The 19,884-nt window shown below is 41.3% G+C and overlaps 1 protein-coding gene across 1 annotated transcript; it reads left to right on the forward strand.

Annotated features, from left to right (window-relative positions):
- The first annotated feature begins 323 nt into the window (after positions 1-323).
- LOC308325177 (LIM/homeobox protein Lhx8-like) lies at positions 324-17,951 on the forward strand. Its single transcript, XM_080777601.1, has 8 exons — positions 324-442; positions 4,733-4,909; positions 5,995-6,116; positions 7,770-7,990; positions 10,646-10,755; positions 12,111-12,206; positions 16,061-16,232; positions 17,299-17,951. The coding sequence occupies exons 1-8, from the start codon at positions 416-418 to the stop codon at positions 17,373-17,375; spliced, it is 1,002 nt and encodes a 333-aa protein (XP_080633727.1). The 5' UTR covers positions 324-415; the 3' UTR covers positions 17,376-17,951.
- The last annotated feature ends 1,933 nt before the right edge of the window (positions 17,952-19,884 follow it).

Here is a 19,884-nt window from a genome sequence, read left to right on the forward strand (position 1 = left end):
AAAAGTGGCTTGGCTCTTGTTGTCAGACACAACACAGCACAGACACAGCACAGCACAACACAGACACATCACAGACTCAGACACAGCACAGCACAGCACAGCACAGCACAGCACAGCACAGCACAGCACAGCACAGACACAGCACAGACTCAGACACAGACACAGCACAGCACAGCACAGCACAGACACAGCACAGCACAGCACAGACACAGTCACAGACACAGCACAGCCTCCACTTCTTTACAGGATGGATTAGTTGAGTGCTGCAGAAGGACATGCCAGGAGGACACTGCCGCTGTAAGGTGGATGATAATATTAATAATCTGAACCCGACAACAAGACATTCCCTCCCTGCAGGCTGCTGTGGAATAAACAGACCCTCTGGACCGTCTGGGGATGTATTGGAATATAGACAATGTTCAACTGCATCTCTCATAGCACGGTGAGTATAGTATATAGGCTAATAATAATAATAATAATAATAATAATAGAAATAAATTACCAGCATTTTGTGGGGGGCCTTGAGCCTATATTTATTATATTCGAGGCCTGCAACGCTGTGACTTTAATATCAACACATTATTTTGTGCAGAGCTTCTTCACTTTTGGTTCCATAACTCAAACTCAACAGCATAGAAAGTGCTATTAGCAAAACATAAATGCATATTAATGCCACAGAAAGTTAAACCACCAAATACATAAATAACATTTTATACACTTAGGTATATTTATAGGTAGGTAGAGATTTCAAAATTCAAAAATGTCTGCACACACAACCTTACATTACATTTTTGTGCCCCACTAAAATGTAGCCTATCCTATTGATCATGCAACAGCAGATTAATATCAGGTTATTGGGTGAGTTTTAACTGGCCTGCAGTTAAATAAACGTTAAAATAAATATAACTCTAGTTTAGTATACAGTGGTGCCAGTGGTGATTTCGTCGACTAAAACTAAGACGAAAAATGTTCGTCGACTACCTTTTTTCACTGACTAAATGGAAACTAAATGATGACGATGACTAAAACTATAAGACAATAAATAAAGACAATTTCGTCAACGTATAAAAACTAGACTAAAATGTTAGGAAGGGACTAGTGGACAAGAGATCCAGTATAAGTCATTTTACACTTGGTTGCATGCTGAAAATAGCTGACCTACAAGCTCACAACGCGTCGCAGCGCGACGCGTTGTGAGCTTGTAGATCGGCTATTTTCAGCAAGTGTAAAAACAGTCATTACGACAGCATCAAGGCCCGCCAATAGTCGACTAAATCAACTGTAGATTTAGTCGACTAAAACTAGACTAACAGGTTTTTTTGGGAGCGTTCTATACCCATTGCAGGCTGTCTGAATAAAATAAATAAATAAGGTAATTAACATTTTCTCATATTATTGCTTATATGCAGCTTTTTAAAAGTCTTATATAAAAGTCCTTAAATTGTCACTTGGCCCAAAATCATGTGGGGGTCAGACCCCCCTGGGGGTCCCGACCCGCAGGTTGAGAACCACTAGCTTTAGCAGTGGCCAAACCTGAAGCTATGCACAAATAAATACACACTCAGTTCAGTTGGTTTTCAACCCTTTTAATGTCATCGACGTCCAATATTTATTCTGCATTTGAGCCACGGCTGACGGCACCGACCACCAGTTGATGATGAGATAATTTATAGCCTCTCAGAAGCCCTAAAACCACAAATATTTTGTCGTCATTGGATACGATTTTGTCCACAATTGATGTGGTATACCATAATGGAGAGACAAACAGGCAAACATTGATCAAAATAACAATTCGTCTACATTCTCTCTAATTGTGTAAACGTCTTGTAAATTAAGTAGACCTATAATAATGCAGACATTTAACAATAATTTAACTCTTAAGAGTGTAACATTTCATTTTACGCTCTCAAGAGTTAAATATCTATAATAACCCATTTTGTGCGGGAACCCCTTTTGGTGTTTTAAGCATTATGCTATGCTTTATAGCTATTGAAAAATAGCAGATCTACAAGCTCATAGCCACACTATGAACTTGTATTTTTTTCGACGTCAGGCTATAATACGTAAATGGGATAAGGGTGCAGATGGTTACCAACTCTGAACTCTCCATAAATTAGTGGCATGGGTTGGGGACCACCTGGAACCTGAAAAATGTTGAAAAATGTTATAAAATGCTGAAAATAATTGATTTTTTTTAAAAACTAAGAAGTAGTGTTGGAAGTGTGTTCAACCTTAACAGGTGTATAGAGGAATCTAATATGTTGAAAACTATTTTTGACTGGCCACCAACAATGCACCTCTTCAAGGACCACAACTGGGTGGTCCCAGGACCACTAGAGTGGTCCCAGGACCACTGGTTGAGAACCACCGCCCCACTGCAGTTAAAATGAATACATCACTGATTCACACACAAGTCACAACTCACAAGGTGGGTGCAAAAACAGCAACGCCTTGTCCCTGTGTGAGCTTATAGATCTGCTACAGTATAGGCTATTTTCGTCCATGCTATTAAACCCCTTATCATCCCAAAACATTTTTTTGCCTTTTTTTGAAAATATGCTTTGAATAGTTCAACTAGCCATCTATATCGACACGTTGTGAGCTTGTAGATTGTAGATTCATTTTTATGTTTTCACATAAAGATGAATCAAATGTATACAGATAAAGTGAGACAAACTAGAAAGGTATTAAAAAATGTTTTTCAAAATAGTAAAAAAAAAAAAAAAAAAAGGCTAAGTAGTTTAGGGATAAGGAATTAGCATGGACGAAAATAGAGCCCTATATGTTCGGCACGAGCAATTGATTGATTGATTGATTGAAGTATTTATTAACAGTGTCAGTTTGCAGAATTACAGTACATTTCAAGCACAAACTCACATACACAACTCCAGCTTAAGCACTGTCTCTGCCACTGACACGCTGCAGTCTGCAGTGCACGCGCAATCAGAGCAAAATCACCTGCAGCTGGTAGCGCTGCGGCATGACGTCACGCGCTAGGCTGAGCTCGAGCCTCGTCTTGCTGCTTTGTCTAAACTTTTAGAAAAAAAAAAAAAAAGTGAATATTTCAGGTGTCTTAATATAGTTCTTCATTTCAGAGACAGTCACAAACAAACCTTAAAGGCTTAATTGTAAGGTTGTTGTTTTGTTTCGTGTTTTTTGGGGGGGGGGGGGGGGGGGGGGGAACAAGGAAGTGCACCGTCGGATCCATGCGTGGTCATTCATTTATCCTATTTAATATAGTTTTAGAATAAATACTTCGTCGCCATCATGTCCCTGTCGGAACCACCACAACAACAACATCATGTTTGGCGTCCAATTCCAACTAATGTTCTCACCACCGAAGGACTGGGAGTTGAACTAGTAGGTGTTGTTTGTGTTTTTCTAACTACATTAATATTGGTAAGCTATTATTGGAAGTTGTTTTTTATTGACGTTAAGGCAGAGACACAAATGTTAACTCCCAAGCAGAAGAACAATAAGTTTCCAAAACAAATCTGGGAGCTGTTGGGAGGAATTTGCTCTGCTCATTGTTGACAAACTTGGCTTAAAATGGACAAAACAAATCGCCTAAAATCCACCTAGAGACAATTTACCAGAGTGTGTGGTAAGAATGTAACCAAATGGACCAGGTATTCGTCTATATTCGTGTGTGTTGCCAATAATTGGTTACATTGAGCTGTGTGTGGACGGACCATTATTTTGGCTACATTTGCAGGCTACTCAGTTTCAAGTGGCTAAAACGAATGGATACATAATTAATTAAGCACTACACTCAGTGAAATGAACACAGTGTATCGAATCCTTCACGTACGTTATGACTCATAACTTTTGACACACAGAGTTGACATGAACTATATTACTATTATTTATTTTGTCTGTTTTAAGTGTCTAGCCTATAATAAAGCAGTGGTTCTCATACTTTGTCATGTCAAGGACCCCCACATTGATGTGTATTTGCCAGCCAGGGACCACCAGACCATTGAAAACATTTCATGTTCTGCTTTTAACTGTGTTCTTGTACTGTTTTTAACCTGTACGGTGACCTTGAGTGCCCTGAAAGGCGCCTTATAAATAAAATGTATTATTATTATTATTATTATTATTATAAACAGCAGCTCACAGATTATATAAACTTAAAGGCTAGATATGGATGTGCATAAAATTTTACATTTCCTCTGATAAGTCCTAGTAGTAAAGAAATCTCTTTTTTTGCAAGTAGAAATTAATCCGGGTTTTACAGGGATAACTTAGTTAAAAAAATAATGGTGATGCTATAGTAGGCTTATATTGCCTAATTTAGCTGGGGACCCCCCGGAACCCACTTTGAGAACCACCTGCTACTGCTGCTAAATATTTTTTACGTTTAGCCTAAAAAGGCTGCTTTATAGGCCTACTAAGTTTCACAATGGTGTTGCAAGTTTCACAATGGTGTTGCATTGCATGCCATTATAAATAGCAGATATACAACTTGGCACACAATGCGTCACGACACGAATATGACACGTTGTGAGCTTGTATATCTGCTGTTTACTAAACGTGAAGCCAGCACGACGCAACCAAGTAAGCAACCGAGTTTTTAACTGGAGTTTTGACAGCTGGGGCGTCATTTGGGGCACCAGGGGACGACAATCGCCAGTGTTTCTGACTGTTAGGACGTCGGAACCAAAGATATGCACCGATTTTGATTCCTATCTCTTCCTGAAACTATACGCCTCTTTGTTTTGACGGACAGGGTTCTTCCGGGCCCGACGACCTCTTCGAGGACGACGGCTCCTACTCCCCGGCCTCCTCGGTGTCCTCGGTGACGTCGTCCACCGTCCCCACGCTGACCGCCACCTCCTCCCTGGTGGGGGGGAAGGTCCTGTGCACCGCCTGTGGCCAGGAGATCTCCGACAGGTACCTCCTCCAGGTCAGTGTGCGACTGTCAAACTCTTCCTTCTACAGGTACCTCCTCCAGGTTCCGGCGTGTTTCCTCCTCCGCGTCATCAGTGCCCATACCCGAAGGCGGGGTTGGTGAAAGGGCCTTTCTGTGTGGAGTTTGCATGTTCTCCCCGTGTCCCCTAGGGTAGGTACCCTTACATGTTCTCCCCGTGTCTCCTAGGGTAGGTACCCTTACATGTTCTCCCCGTGTCCCCTACGGTAGGTACCCTCAAAAAAAACATGCAGTAATCCTGGTCTCTAAACTGCCTCCCCCTGGCCAGCCGGGGCGCCTGATGGAGGGGAAAGGAACTGGTTGGAATAACGTGTTCCTTCCACGCGCTACGTCCAACCAGGGAAACCCCCCCCCCCCCCCCTGTCAGGTGTAAAGGAGCAACTTGGACACTCAGGCATGAAGGAAGCATGAGTTCAAGTCCGTTGCTCTCCCCTTGTCCCCCATATATGGGGACTAGGTTGGTGGAGGGTGTGTAGAGCCCAGGATCACATTGATTGATGATTGACACAGGGGTGAAAAATAGGTTACAAAATTGTGGGATAAAAAAAAAAATACAGTGTCATGTCAAAGACCCCCAAATTGACACTAATTAGCCCCGCGATTAACCCCCCATTTGGAAAAGTTATGCCGGCAGGGACCCTCCATAAGAGAAGATTTTTTTGTCTCTAGCAGTGATTTTCAACCCAATTAATTTCAAGGACAACCCCCAGTTTGACATGCATTAGTCTACGGACCCCCATTTAATGGCATTTCTATCTCTGGGAGGGACCCCCGATTTATATTGTTTATATTTATATTGTCTATGCACACCGTTAATAATGTAATGAAGTATTCAATCAATCAATCAACACAACTGTAACATTCTTAACCTTTATAATTCAATTTGAATGTAGCCTTTATCATCGACAACCAATATATTTTTTAACTAATATGATGTACTGTCTGTCTGTCTGTCTGTGTCTTTCTCTCTCTTACACGCACACACACACGCACACGCACACACACACACACCCACACACACACACACACACACACACACACACACACACACCTACCTTCAGGTCAACAACTTCTGCTGGCATGTGCGCTGTCTGGCGTGCAGCGTGTGTCAGACCTCGCTGGGCCGACATGTGAGTTGCTACATCAAAGATCAACAGATCTTCTGCAAACTCGACTACTTCAGGTACAAAAACACTTTATTTTACTCCATATACTGAGGGGGAAAAAAATCGGAGGAATCCTCTTGAAGAAGACTTTTGAAAAATAGTGCATAGTGTCGTAGGCCTAATTGGTGGTGTTATGTACAGTAGAGTTAATAATGATTTCTCTGGATAAGAGCATCTGCTAAATGCCTCATTTATAATTGTAAATATTGTAAAAACTATGGTCTGTAAACGTGACTGTACAACATTGCATTCTGACTATTCAACTAGACCAGTGGTTCACAGATGGCAATTTAAGGACTTTTGGCCTGACGTCGAAATTTAAAAGAATGTCTTCTAAATCCTCACAGTTTTCTGAAATACCTATATGTTCCTATGTCAGTGTCAGTGGTGTTCAATATTTCATGTCAAGGACCCCCAGAATGATGTGTATTTGACCACCGACCCCACTTTATTTGAGTTAAAAACGTTCGCTCTGAAAGAAAATATATATTCAAAGATTTGTGCCACATTTTCACGATTTCTCAAAAATAGCAGTCCTACAAGCTCGTAGCGCTATGAGCATGTAGATCTGCTGCTATTTTTCAATAGCTAAAGTATAACATGATGCTTAAAAGGCCATTCATTACCACATCAAAAGTTCAACAAACTCTAAAAACTGGTCGAACATTGTGAAATAACGTAAAGAGGCAACATTTGTGAAAATAGCCGATCTACAATCTCATAACACCTCGCAACTTGTACTGTAGATTGGCTATTATCACAACATTTATGTCTCAAAGTCTCCTACATTCCCAATGCTTCAGTCACAAGTTCAAATGTGATTATTTTGGGGGTTTGTGGCCAGTATCGCTGAACTAGACTACTTTTTTTTCACCAGCCAGCATAATGTGCTGCCCATGGCAGACAATGTTGTACAGTACAATATTTCTACTTTTACTTATAGGACGGAAAAGCATCTGTGTCGCCTTAGCTTTTAACCACTTTAACCATAATTGTAAACTTTAGCTGTTGGAAAAATAGCACATCTAGACCTGGGGCGTGCGCTGGCCTATAGCGGTCCAGGCGCATCCTGCCACATTATAGGCTCTGGCCTGACAGTGTGTCGCGTGTTCGAGTCCTGTTCATGACGACCTTTTGCTGCATGTCTCTCCCCTTCTCTCTCTCTCCTTTCCTCTCCGTCTTCACTATCAATACAGGCACAAAAGCCAAAAACAAATCTTTACATGCAAAAAAAAGAAGAAGAAAATGGCAGATCTACAAGCTCATAGCACAGCACAGTGTGCCTTGCTATGAGCTTGTAGATCTGGAACAACATATTTTCAGATGGGGGGTCGGTGTCCAATTGCATAAACTCTTTGGGGTCATGAAATAGTTTGAGACATAGACACTGTCAGGATTTGGAAGACATTTTGTAGAATCTGGCCTCAGTCTTATGTGGGTCAATGACAAAAGTGAGATCTGAGTACAGACTACTTCCCATTGTCCCTCTCTCTCTCTTGGGGTTGTGCACGCTTTCCCGACACACCAAAGGGCCGATGCGAAACTGCGATGGTCCGACATGCGCTGCTCCCGTGCTTGCGGTTATGGTTAGGTATTGAGGGATTGAGGTTTTCGGATCAATAGTATGTCGGAAATAAAGCCTGTACCCCTCTCTTGTCTCGCTCCTTCAGGAAGTACGGGACGCGCTGTGCGCGCTGCGGTCGCAACATCCGCTCCAGCGACTGGGTGCGGCGTGCGCGCGGCTGCACCTTCCACGTGCAGTGCTTCTCCTGCTCCTCGTGCAAACGCCAGCTCTCCACCGGGGAGGAGTTCGGACTGATCGACGACAAGGTGTTCTGCCGAGTGCACTACGAGAACATGCTGGACAACATCAAACGCGCCCAGGAATGTAGTAAGTGATCAATAATTGGCCATTTGCAGACCGCGGCCATGTTTCCATCAGAGTTTGGAAGCGCTCGTTTTCAGTAAAGCGACGTCCTGCTGCCTCCTGCATTATGTGCTAATTCAAAACAGGTGGTACACATGGGCAGTTGAGTGATATCTAACGAGCACTTCCAAACTCCAGCACTTCAAAAAAAAACCTGCAAGGACACAAAGTAGCTCATAACATGTATACAGTGGATTTTTATGAAACAAACACTTCGAGGATAGAAAGAGAATAATTCAAGCTTCCCGTACAGCTGCAATGTTGGTGAGTTGACATTGTTTAATACAATCAGATAATAATAATAATAATAAACTTTATTTATATAGCACCTTTCATACATAAATGCAGCTCAAAGTGCTTGACAGAGCAGAAAAGATAATAAAAACAAAAGCAAAACAAAACGGCATTAAAACAGGCATGCAGTTAACGGTTAACAATAGGACATCAATTAACGCAGTGTCAAATCAGGCAAAGGCAGTGGTACAATGATAAGAATAGATATTTTAAAACTCAACTAAAAGCAAGAGTGAAAAGGTGAGTCTTAAAGGACCTATAACATCAAATTCAACTTTTTCAATTTATTTTGTGTTTTTGGGGCTCCCATATGTGTTTTCTATCCCCACAAATAACCAATTTTGAACAATCAGGCTTTCATATCATACGGGTGCTTTAATGGAAAGTGCTCTCAGGAACAGCTCGACTGATTTTGGCCTCATCGTGATGTCATCAATGTCACCCTACTTTGTATAAAGCTCCTCTTCAGTCTTCAGTTCCAAATTTGCATTTCCACTTTGTTTACAATTTCCACCATTGTTAATTTTCCAAGCTGGCATGGAATGGAAACAAGCCAGGTTTTATCTAGCATCAGTATTATAATGACTCAAATATTAAATAATCTGCATATCAGCACTCCCACCACCTCAGGACATTGTGGTACTGCAGCTAAAACTGCTTTCAAAGTCCAGAAAGAAATGACAAGGACTGGTTATACCAGAGTGGTGAATGAGGCTCAAACCATTAGAAATAACATTGAGGGACATAGACAATATGATAGTAAATATTAAAAGCAGTTTTAAAATGCATGTTATTTGCGCTTTAAGCTGTGTCTTAAAGATGTCTGTAGAGGTCTTATACTGTACATAGATATAGATAGGACTTTTCTGTTTGGATGAATGGGCTGCCAATGGAAGTTGCACCTTGGAAGCACCTTGCCATTAACTTACATTGGTAAGAGGGAGTTGGTAGATGGCCACATAATAGCACGTCTCTGTACGTCTGTACTAGAGCTGGGACTCGATTAAAATAATTAATGTAATTAATCAGAGGCTTTGTAATTAATTAATCTCGATTAATCGCATATCAATATTCAACCCGAGAACAGTGAGAAACCTTTTTTTTTTTTCAAATGTTTTTTGATATCCCAGTGAATAGTGACTACGGGATTCCACTCATTTTCAACATTTTACTGTCATTAATAATATACCTTAGAGTTGTGGATATAATAAGAAAGTCCCCCAATTCTGTGTTGCCTAGAACTGGAGGTCTGAAAAAATCAGTAACATTATGAAGTACATGTCAGTGACATCACAAAAATGTACTTCATAATGTTACTGTTTTTTCCCCCCAGACCTACAGTTCTAGGCAACACAGAATGGGGGGACTTTTTATTATTTCCAGTGCACACAACTCCATAGAAACATTTTGAAAATGAGTGGTATTCCCCTTTAAGCAATAAAACTTTTTTATCCCAACATAAGGCAGCATGTGCAGCCTATATAAAGTGTCTTCAGTGTGTATATGAATACTCAAATGTGCTTTACATGGCGGGGCATGAGAAAACAAATAAAAACAACTTTATTAGGGGGGGAAACATTTCACATGACATGAGGTTGGGGCAGACCATTGACTGACCATGGAATTCCCACGCTTGCTACTTCAGTTATAGTTCAGTATGTTTCGTTGGTTATTTAAAAGGATAAATGAACACTTAACAATTGTACTGTATAATGCTGATGCGTGTCAATTGCCAATTTATTTGTCCAGTTAGGTTTCTGCATAGGGCCCTGTAAAGCATTTCACAAACCATATATTGATTTTAGATTGCAAAGTTTCTTTCATTACGTGATGGGGGTGAATTGTTAACATCTCCCATTTAATTCCAACTGGAGCCATTATGTTGCATGCCTTATCCCCCTGGTCTCTCTCTCCTGTTAACCCATTTTGACCTGAGAAAAGATTCTACAAATATCTTCTAAATCCTGACAGTTTTCAGAAAAGCCAATTTTTCTATGTCAGTGGTTCTCAAACATTTTCATGTCAAGGACCCACAGAATTATAGGCTATGTATGTGTAGGGCGACCCCCATCTGAAAATATGTTGTTCCAAGGACCCCCCCCATGCAGAAGCAAAGATTTGAGTTCAAAACGTTCGCTCTGAAATAATATATATTCAAAGATTTGTGTCACATTTTCGATATTTTTACAATAGCTAAAGTATAACATAATGCTTTAAAAAACCAACAGGGGTTCCCGCCCCCAGAATGAGTTAAAATAAATTAATAAATTAATTACTATTAAAAACAAACAAATGAAAACAAACACACTCTTTGTCATCTTTCAGAAAGAGCCCGAGAGGAGGATGCAGTGCCCTCTCCTGGTCAACATGGTGCCAGCACCATAGCCAGACCAGCCAAGAGGGCTAGAACTAGCTTCACTGTTGACCAGTTGCAGGTATGACGCAGTGTTGGGGCTTGTTGACAAAAAAACACAAGCTTCAGAGTTGGTATTGTATTGTATATTGAATTGTACAACTCTTAATACACTACGCATTAATATTCCGTTCTCAGAATTGATCATTGTATTGCAGTGTTGGGAATTTTTTTTTAAATGAACTAGTTCACTTCAGTTAAACATTTTAAAAATGAACTACCGGTAGTTCTGTTCATAGTTCATCATTCAAAATGTTGAACTAAAGTTTTCATCGTTCTAAAAAATTAAATATTATAGTTATTTTTCGTGCTTTTCTTTTCTTTTTTTTTTTATTTTATTATTGCCACACTAGCCCATAGCCATATAAAACTTTAGACTTTATTCCAAATGTCCAAACCTTAAAAAACGACTTTGGGATTAATACATTGACAACTCATACAAAGTCTCCATTACCATTATCCAAATTAATTCCTTATATATATATATTTTTTTTTTTACATTTTACAAAGATTGCTCTTTTGCAATGTGAAATGCCACTGAATTCTTCATTATTTTCCTTGTCTATTTGTGCACACTTGTGAAAGCTGCATGCTTTTATTATGAAGGCAAAAGTTTCTGAATGTTCTCAGAACCTGCATTTCCGCACGATGAAAATAGCTGATCTACAAGCTCACAACTCGTCGCGAGCTTGTATATCAGCTATTCTCAGCACGGAACACATTGTACGACGAAGAATAAATCTGGCATCACTGCACTTGCACTCAATGTGGATCCATGAAACACTGAGGAATTGACTTCGCACAAAGATTGAGGAGATGATCTTTATTTTCTTATGTGAATCAATGGCACCAATTGATCTGTGCCTCTCCTCCCCTACCACCAATAGAGAGTATGCACATCAGGACACGTCCCCCCTCATCTAGACTGAGTGGCAAAACATTGAGCAGCATGAAGGGTTGGAGTTTGGAAACGCTTGTTGGAAATCACTCAACCGTCCTGTTTCTAAATGTCACATAATGCAGGAGGCAGCATAATGTTGTGTTATTGAAAACAAGCACTTCCAAACTCTGACACTTAGAAAAAATAATCAAATGCAGGGCATTTATTGACAGAAAGTAGCTCATAACGTTTCTATGGTGGAGTTTTATGAAACAAAAACTTTGCAGATAGAAAGAGGATAATTCTAGCTTTTCGTAACAGCTGCAATGTTGGTGAGTTTAACATTGTTTAATGCAATCAGACAGGACTTTTCTGTTTGGATGAATGGAGCTGTCAAGGCCATAGAAAGTAGTTTTTTGACACTCAGTCAGTGGGCGTTCCCGCATAACTTCCAGGTACGATGATGTCACACGCATACCCCTCTATACCTTCTCCAGGTCATGCAGACCCAGTTTGCCAAAGACAACAACCCAGACGCCCAGACCCTCCAGAAGCTAGCAGAGAGGACCGGCCTCAGCCGCAGGGTCATACAGGTACATCACCTACAGTAGTCTGTGGTCTTCAACAGATGGTCTGTGGTCTTCAAACAAATGGTCTGTGGTCTACAACAGATGGTCTTCAACAGATGGTCTGTGGTCTTCAAACAAATGGTCTGTGGTCTACAACAGATGGTCTTCAACAGATGGTCTGTGGTCTTCAAACAAATGGTCTGTGGTCTTCAACAGATGGTCTGTGGTCTTCAACAAATGGTCTGGTGTCTTCACCAGGAGGTTGTGTGGTGTCTTCACCAGAAGGTTCTGGTGTCTTCACCAGGAGGTCTGGTGTCTTCACCAGGAGGTTGTGTGGTGTCTTCACCAGAAGGTTCTGGTGTCTTCACCAGGAGTTTGTGTGGTGTCTTCACCAGAAGGTTCTGGTGTCTTCACCAGAAGGTTCTGGTGTCTTCACCAGGAGGTTGTGTGGTGTCTTCACCAGAAGGTTGTGGTGTCTTCACCAGGAGGCCTGTGGTGTCTTCACCAGAAGGTTGTGTGGTGTCTTCACCAGAAGGTTCTGGTGTCTTCACCAGAAGGTTCTGGTGTCTTCACCAGGAGGTTGTGTGGTGTCTTCACCAGAAGGTTGTGTGGTGTCTTCACCAGAAGGTTCTGGTGTCTTCACCAGAAGGTTCTGGTGTCTTCACCAGGAGGTTGTGTGGTGTCTTCACCAGAAGGTTGTGGTGTCTTCACCAGGAGGCCTGTGGTGTCTTCACCAGAAGGTTGTGTGGTGTCTTCACCAGAAGGTTCTGGTGTCTTCACCAGAAGGTTCTGGTGTCTTCACCAGGAGGTTGTGTGGTGTCTTCACCAGAAGGTTGTGGTGTCTTCACCAGGAGGCCTGTGGTGTCTTCACCAGAAGGTTGTGGTGTCTTCAGCATTCCCTCACAGCAGACAGACTTGTCTCCGTGCAGATCGCAGCATCGCAGCAGGTCTCTGATCGCTTCCCGGCACAAACTCTCCTGGAAGTTGTTGGCCTTCAGACACGTCTGGATGGCACAGGCCTGCTTCTGACAGGGATCCTTCTTCCCCCTCCGTGGCATGACGATCAGAACGGGACGTTTTGGTTCAGATGAAAACGTGACATACTGTAATAACACGGCCAGTAAATGGTGGTTCGGTAGCACATTATGTCACGCAAAGTCTGGCCAATTGGTGACGGCGATTACTGTTGATGTACCTAATTTGGTTGAACAGATTTTTAATGCGCGGCATGTCCTTAAAGATGAGGTTGATTAAAATGTTGTTTTATTTGGACGTAAAATCGCAGTGTTCTGATTAAATATACTGATACGGATATCAAGCTGTTTTTTATTTATTTCACAATTCCTTTTAAAGGACGTGGTAACTTGTGATGTCATTGTACGATGACGTCATCCATCTATGCATGCACCAAGCGTCTGTACGTGTTTACGTATGTGTGTCAAGTTGACACACGTTACAGCTCTAGTGGTTCCCTCACTTTTCATGTCAAGGACCCCCAAAATCGACATTTATTAGGCCCCTATTTGAAGAGATGTATGCCAGGGGCCCCCGATAAGAGAGGATTTTTACGGCTCTAGCAGTGATTCCAAAATTCTTAACAGATAATTTCATGGATCCCCAGTTTCACATTAAGTGCCCATACCAAATGGACCCTCGCGGGTCCATTTGGTTCCATTTGTACACTCCCAAGAGTTAAATTAACTTTGATTTTACTATATAAATTGGGGGTCCCAGAGATAGAAATACCATTAAATGGGCGTCCGTCCGTAGCTTAAAGGAGAATTCCATACTAAAAGGCTTTCTTACCTTTCTTTGCAGTCGTTACGTCCCCACCAAAGAGGTCCAGGTGTTATTTTGTGCAAAAGCTCCTTTTTGGCTGTTTCCCCTACCATAAGCCCTAAATGAATTGCATTGAATTGAATGGGAATTGAATGGGGCTATGGGGTGTTGTGCTAATTCGCTTATTTCCATCACTCAAAATTATAATTTCTTTGTATATATCCTCTCTTCATAATGTAAATAATATCCCAAGCGGCACACTTTACTACTTCTTTCGATGGAAATAAGCGAACTAGCATAACACCCCATAGCCCCATTAAATTCCCATTCAATGCAATGCAATTCATTGAGGGCTTATGGTAGGGACATATGGGGAAGTAACAACTACAAAGAAAGCATTCTAGCATGGAATTCTCCTTTAATGCATGTCAAACTGGGGTTCCTGAATGAAAACGGATTCATTTGCATCGTAGGAAGCATGAGGACAGTCCGTTGCTCACCCCAGGTTGGCAGAAGGTAGTGTAATAATAATAATAATAATAATCCAACTTTATTTGTATAGCACTTTTCATGACATGCAGCTCAAAGTGCTTTACAGAGCAATGGAGAAAAAAAGAGAAGCAAGGCATAATCATTAAAAAAAATCAATTAAAAGCAATTGGGTGTAGATTAGAAGTGGGTCTTGAGCTGTGCTTTAAAAATGTCTACAGAGGCTGCCTGTCGAAGGTAGTGTAGTGTAGCGCCCAGGATTACATCTAGTAGACAATTGAGACTAGGTGGGAAAAAATGGGTTACCATTCTGACCTGAGATCAGATTCATACGAGGTTTCCACTGGACACACACTGGTCTGATTAAAGGCGCAGTGAAACGGAAATGGTGAAGAACATGAAAATGGTGTTTCCACATGAAACACCGGTCTGAAGTTTCTGAACCAATCAGAGTGTCGCATCCCTTCAGGCGATGGGACGGTAGCTAGGGACGGTGGCTAATGCTATGCGCAACAGCGTGGTGTTGTTTGTTTATAAATCAGACGGTCGCCCAGCACAACCAGTTTACTGTTATGTGGCTTATTTCTACCCTATAATGTTTTCAGAAACATATTTTAGCGTGATGATTAAGTTGAAACCGAGTAATACACTGTCTGAATGTTATCTTGAATGGAAATAAAAACGGAGAAATCTGTAATCAGAAGCAGCTGTGTTGCATGGATGCGCAGACATGGGGAATTAAACATGTGAGCTTCATTTTTATTGGCTTTTATCGATGTGTACCTCTACACGTCATCACGCAGCACGTTTTCGTTTTAATAAATAAATAATACAATCGTTTTTATGGACCTTTGATATAAAAACACACGGAAATGAGAATTTTCCCATTGTTTTGGCATCCATTGTTAGGTATGCCCATATGATGACCACGGATATGGTCTAAAAGTGTGAAAAACGTATTTTTCATTTCACTGCGCCTTTAACCCATTCTGACCTGAGATCAGATTAAAAAAAATGTCAGTCGTTCTTTGATTTTTCAAAAATAGCAGACCTACAAGCTCGTAGCGCGCCACTCGGTGGCGCGCTATGAGCTTGTAGATCTGCTATTTTTCAATAGCTTAAGCATAACATGATGCTATTAAACACCAAAATGGGGTTCCCGTTCAGAATGGGTTAAAAATCACCCAACCGTCGCTCTTGTTTCTCACACCCTCTCCAGGTCTGGTTCCAGAACTGTCTCAGAACCGTCTCTCTTGTTTCTCACACCCTCTCCAGGTCTGGTTCCAGAACTGTCTCAGAACCGTGTCTGTGTTTCTCACACCCTCTCCAGGTCTGGTTCCAGAACTGTCTCAGAACCGTCTCTCTTGTTTCTCACACCCTCTCCAGGTCTGGTTCCAGAACTGTCTCAGAACCGTCTCTCTTGTTTCTCACACCCTCTCCAGGTCTGGTTCCAGAACTGTCTCAGAACCGTCTCTCTTGTTTCTCACACCCTCTCCAGGTCTGGTTCCAGAACTGTCTCAGAACCGTCTCTCTTGTTTCTCACACCCTCTCCAGGTCTGGTTCCAGAACTGTCTCAGAACCGTCTCTCTTGTTTCTCACACCCTCTCCAGGTCTGGTTCCAGAACTGTCGAGCTCGTCAGAAAAAGCACATCAATCCAATTGCTTTATCCTGTCCTGTGGTGATGACATCACTTCCCTCTGGCCAACTGGTACCAGAAAACCTGCATTACTCCACCTTTGTCCCTGACACCACCCTCCTGACCACCCTGACCTACATGGATGGTAAGAGACACACACACACACACACACACTGTAGGGCAGAAGTCTTGAGACGTGGCCTCTCCCGTGGTGGTCAAAAGTCCCTCCCTTCGTGATGCAGAAAACTACCTTCTATAGCCAGTGGTTCTCAAAGGGGGGTCCTTGAGGGAGCTCCAGGCGGTCCCCAGCTAAATTATAGTTTGGAACCAAATGGGCCTGTAACTCTGAGAGTGTACGAATGGACCCTCACAGGTCCATTTGGTTCCATTTGTACACTCTCAAGAGTTAAATTGACATGGATTTTACCATATAAATTGGGGGTCCCAGAGATAGAAATGCCATTAAAATGGGCGTCCGTAGGCTTAATGCATGTCAAACTTGGCGGTCCTTGAAATGAAAACGGTTGAAAGTGACAGCTAGAGCTGTTACAAATGGAGGGTCCCACAGGCTAATAAATGTCAATTTGGCCGTTCTTTGACATGAAAAGGTTTGAGAACCTACTGTTCTATACAACAGTTCTCTTCATATCCACTAGAATTCAATGTTGTTTTTGGCAGCAAATTTCAAATTTAGTTTAGTCATAGTCTTTGGACTGAAACTTCATTTAGTTTTAGTCACATTTTAGTCACCTGGTCTTAGTGTTAGTCTAGTTTTAGTCGACTAAATGTCATAAGATTTTAGTCGACTAAATCTACAGGTGATTTAGTCGACTAAAATGTGTTTCGGTGGGCCTTGATGCCGTCGTAATGAGTGTTTTTACACTTGCTGAAAATAGCCGATCTACAAGCTCACAACGTGTCGCAACGTGACGCGTTGTGAGCTTGTAGATCAGGATGCAACCAAGAGTAAAATGACTTAAAGTGGATCTCTTGTCCACTAGTCCCTTCCTAACATTTTAGTCTAGTTTTTATTTGTCGACGAAATTGTCAGTATATTTAGTGTTAGTCATCATAGCTTAGTTTTCATTTAGTTTCCATTTAGTTTTTGTCAGTGAAAAAAGGTAGTCGACGAACATTTTTCGTCTTAGTTTTTTAGTCGACGAAAACAACACTGCTAGAATTTGAACCTTGTGTATTTCTACCTCTTCCAGTCCAGTCCGCCAACCCACTGTTACTCCAGCCGGTCATAGCCAATCCGATGACACACTTGCCAGTCGGCCACGCTTGAGCCACGCCCACTTTGAAGACGAGCTGTCGCTGGTCGGCCCCAGAGAGGTTTTTTCCACAGGAGCCGGTTGAAGAGATAATAAGCATTGCACTGAACGTCAAAACATGCCTAGTAGAAGCACTAGATGTGTTCCAAATGATAAATGCTGTATTTGGATTTATTCAGGTTTTCGAAAACATTGCCATAATCTATACACTGCCCCTTTTTATGGCGCTGCGAGCGTTACAAACATTCCATTTCTTTAAATGTTTACTGAAGAGAAGCAGTATGGCAGAGTTGCCACCAGCGTTAAGTACATTTTACATTAGTATGTAGAAGAAGTGTAAAATAAGTTATATTTGTGTTATTGTTTTATCCATTATTGGTTATACATTTCCTGGCATTTAATTTATTTTGAAATGTATGACAAAGGCACCTTGTAGCAACAAACCCATTTCTCAGTGGAATATTTGTCAGCTGTTAATTTACACCGTAGAGTTTGGAGTCGTGTGAACAGGCTCAAAATAGTTTATTTTTATTTTATGTACACAGGAACAGATTTTTTTGTTTGTTTTTGTATTAACCTGGAAAGCCCAGCTAGACCGGTCATTACCTGTGTAATCGGTAATAAATTATTGAAATCTTGCAACAAAAAAAAAGAGAAGAAAATCCAGTCTTTGTTGCACCTTCCCGAGGCTGTGCGAATCGTTTTACTTACTTGGACAACCATTTCAAAAACCTTTTTAGCCTGCGGACCCCCATTTGAAAAATATATACCAGGGACCCACCTATAAGAGAAGAATTGCACGGCTCTAGCAGTGATTCTCAAACATTTTAATTTCAAGGACCCTCAGTTTTGACATGCATTAGACTACAGACCCCCATTGAATGGCATTTCTATCTCTGGGACCCCCATTTATATTCTAAAATCAATGTGGTACAAATGGAACCAAATGTGTACACTCTTGAGTTACAGACCCCTAATAAGGGTCCATTTGGTTCCTATTATAATATCTAGCTAGTGACCCCCTGAAACTCCCTCACTTTCCAACGGGTGGTGCTGTTGAGAGTAAATCAGGTCGTCTCATTGAGTGCATTTAAAAGGTTTTATTTTGATGCTGCAGGATGGATATAGCATAACAAAAGTCGAGTGTTTAAAATGCAAATTTAACTATAAACTTGTGAAGTGATGCAAAATAAACAATCATAATAATTGAAAAACAAAATATTCAGAATTAGCGAAAATAGCTTTTGGTTGGTTTTCACAACCGAGTATCACTGTTGCGCTGCCTAACACACACATTCACTGTATATATGATGGTTTGGGGTTACAGTACAGTGACAGTACAGTACAGGGACCCCCACACGGTAACTGTCATTTCCCAACCATTTCTGGCTCGCCAGAACCGGGCCGGACCCCTGGGCGCGTTCCTGGCAGTCTGGATGTTCTTGTTTCCTTGAATGAAAACGGATTTATTTGCATTGTAGGAAGCATGAGGACAGTCCGTTGCTCTTCCCAGGTTGGCAGAAGGTAGTGTAATATTAATAATAATCCCACTTTATTTGTAGAGCACCTTTCATGACATGAAATGCAGCTCAAAGTGCTTTACAGAGCAATGGAGAAAAAAAAGAAAAGAAAAGCAAGGCATAAACATAAAAAAACAAGAGCAGTAATTTTCCTACCATTGCTGTCATGGCCATACCTTAAAGCTACCTGTTTTATGGCAAAATAAATGGTTATGGCAAAACTTAACTTAAATAATAATCACTATTATGGGTCCATAAAACATTTATTCAGCTCTTTTGAATGCATTAATTGCTTACACTATTCTCAGTATTCGGTGATATATTTTCTGCCTATTCGGGCCGAAACCGAATAGGCCGAAAATGCATTTTCTTTTCTTCATTTTCTGCCGAATATTTTCTGCGGACGAATATTCGGTGCATCACTAAGTTATATTGTATTTACATACTCTAGTCTACCATAAAAGTACACAAAGTAAATAAAAAACAAGGACAAAACAAATGACAGTTGACACTTTGATACAGAACAAAGAACAGGAGACTGCAGAGTAAACTAAAGGAAATGGAGAAACGGATGTGAAAACAACAGAGAGAAGCACCGTGCAGTCGACGTTCTAAGTGATATTGTTTGATAATTAAGCCCATTGTTTTTGGTCAATGGAGGTCTGGACTAGTAACACAAAACAACCCAAACTTTATTTCCTCTCTAAATGGACAGACAGCTCGGAGACCCCAGGGCACTTTGATGTCCATTCAGTTCACCCTGCCCACTGCTGCCCACTAGACATTAGTCAAAACAAACATTTATGCACACATGCTTTCATGTAGCCCACTTTCACACACACACACACACACACACACACACACACACACACACACACACACACACACACACACACAGTATGCCATCATCAGACGAACAGGCAGGTGAATGTGTTGGTAGCCGGGGGAAAACGCCCAAGGAATAGAGGGTATGCGCATGCTTAAAGTGAATGGTACATCGAGT

This window comes from Protomyctophum bolini (genome assembly GCF_963924005.1).
Source record: "Protomyctophum bolini genome assembly, chromosome: 12".
NCBI classification, from domain to species: Eukaryota; Metazoa; Chordata; class Actinopteri; order Myctophiformes; family Myctophidae; genus Protomyctophum; species Protomyctophum bolini.

Excerpts from the sequence above, each read along its gene's own strand:
- LOC308325177 (XM_080777601.1), top strand. The coding sequence starts at position 416 with ATGTTCAACTGCATCTCTCATAGCACG. Across the intron at positions 10,756-12,110 it reads TCACTGTTGACCAGTTGCAG|GTCATGCAGACCCAGTTTGC; the intron begins GTATGACGCAGT and ends TACCTTCTCCAG. Across the intron at positions 12,207-16,060 it reads TCAGCCGCAGGGTCATACAG|GTCTGGTTCCAGAACTGTCG; the intron begins GTACATCACCTA and ends CACCCTCTCCAG.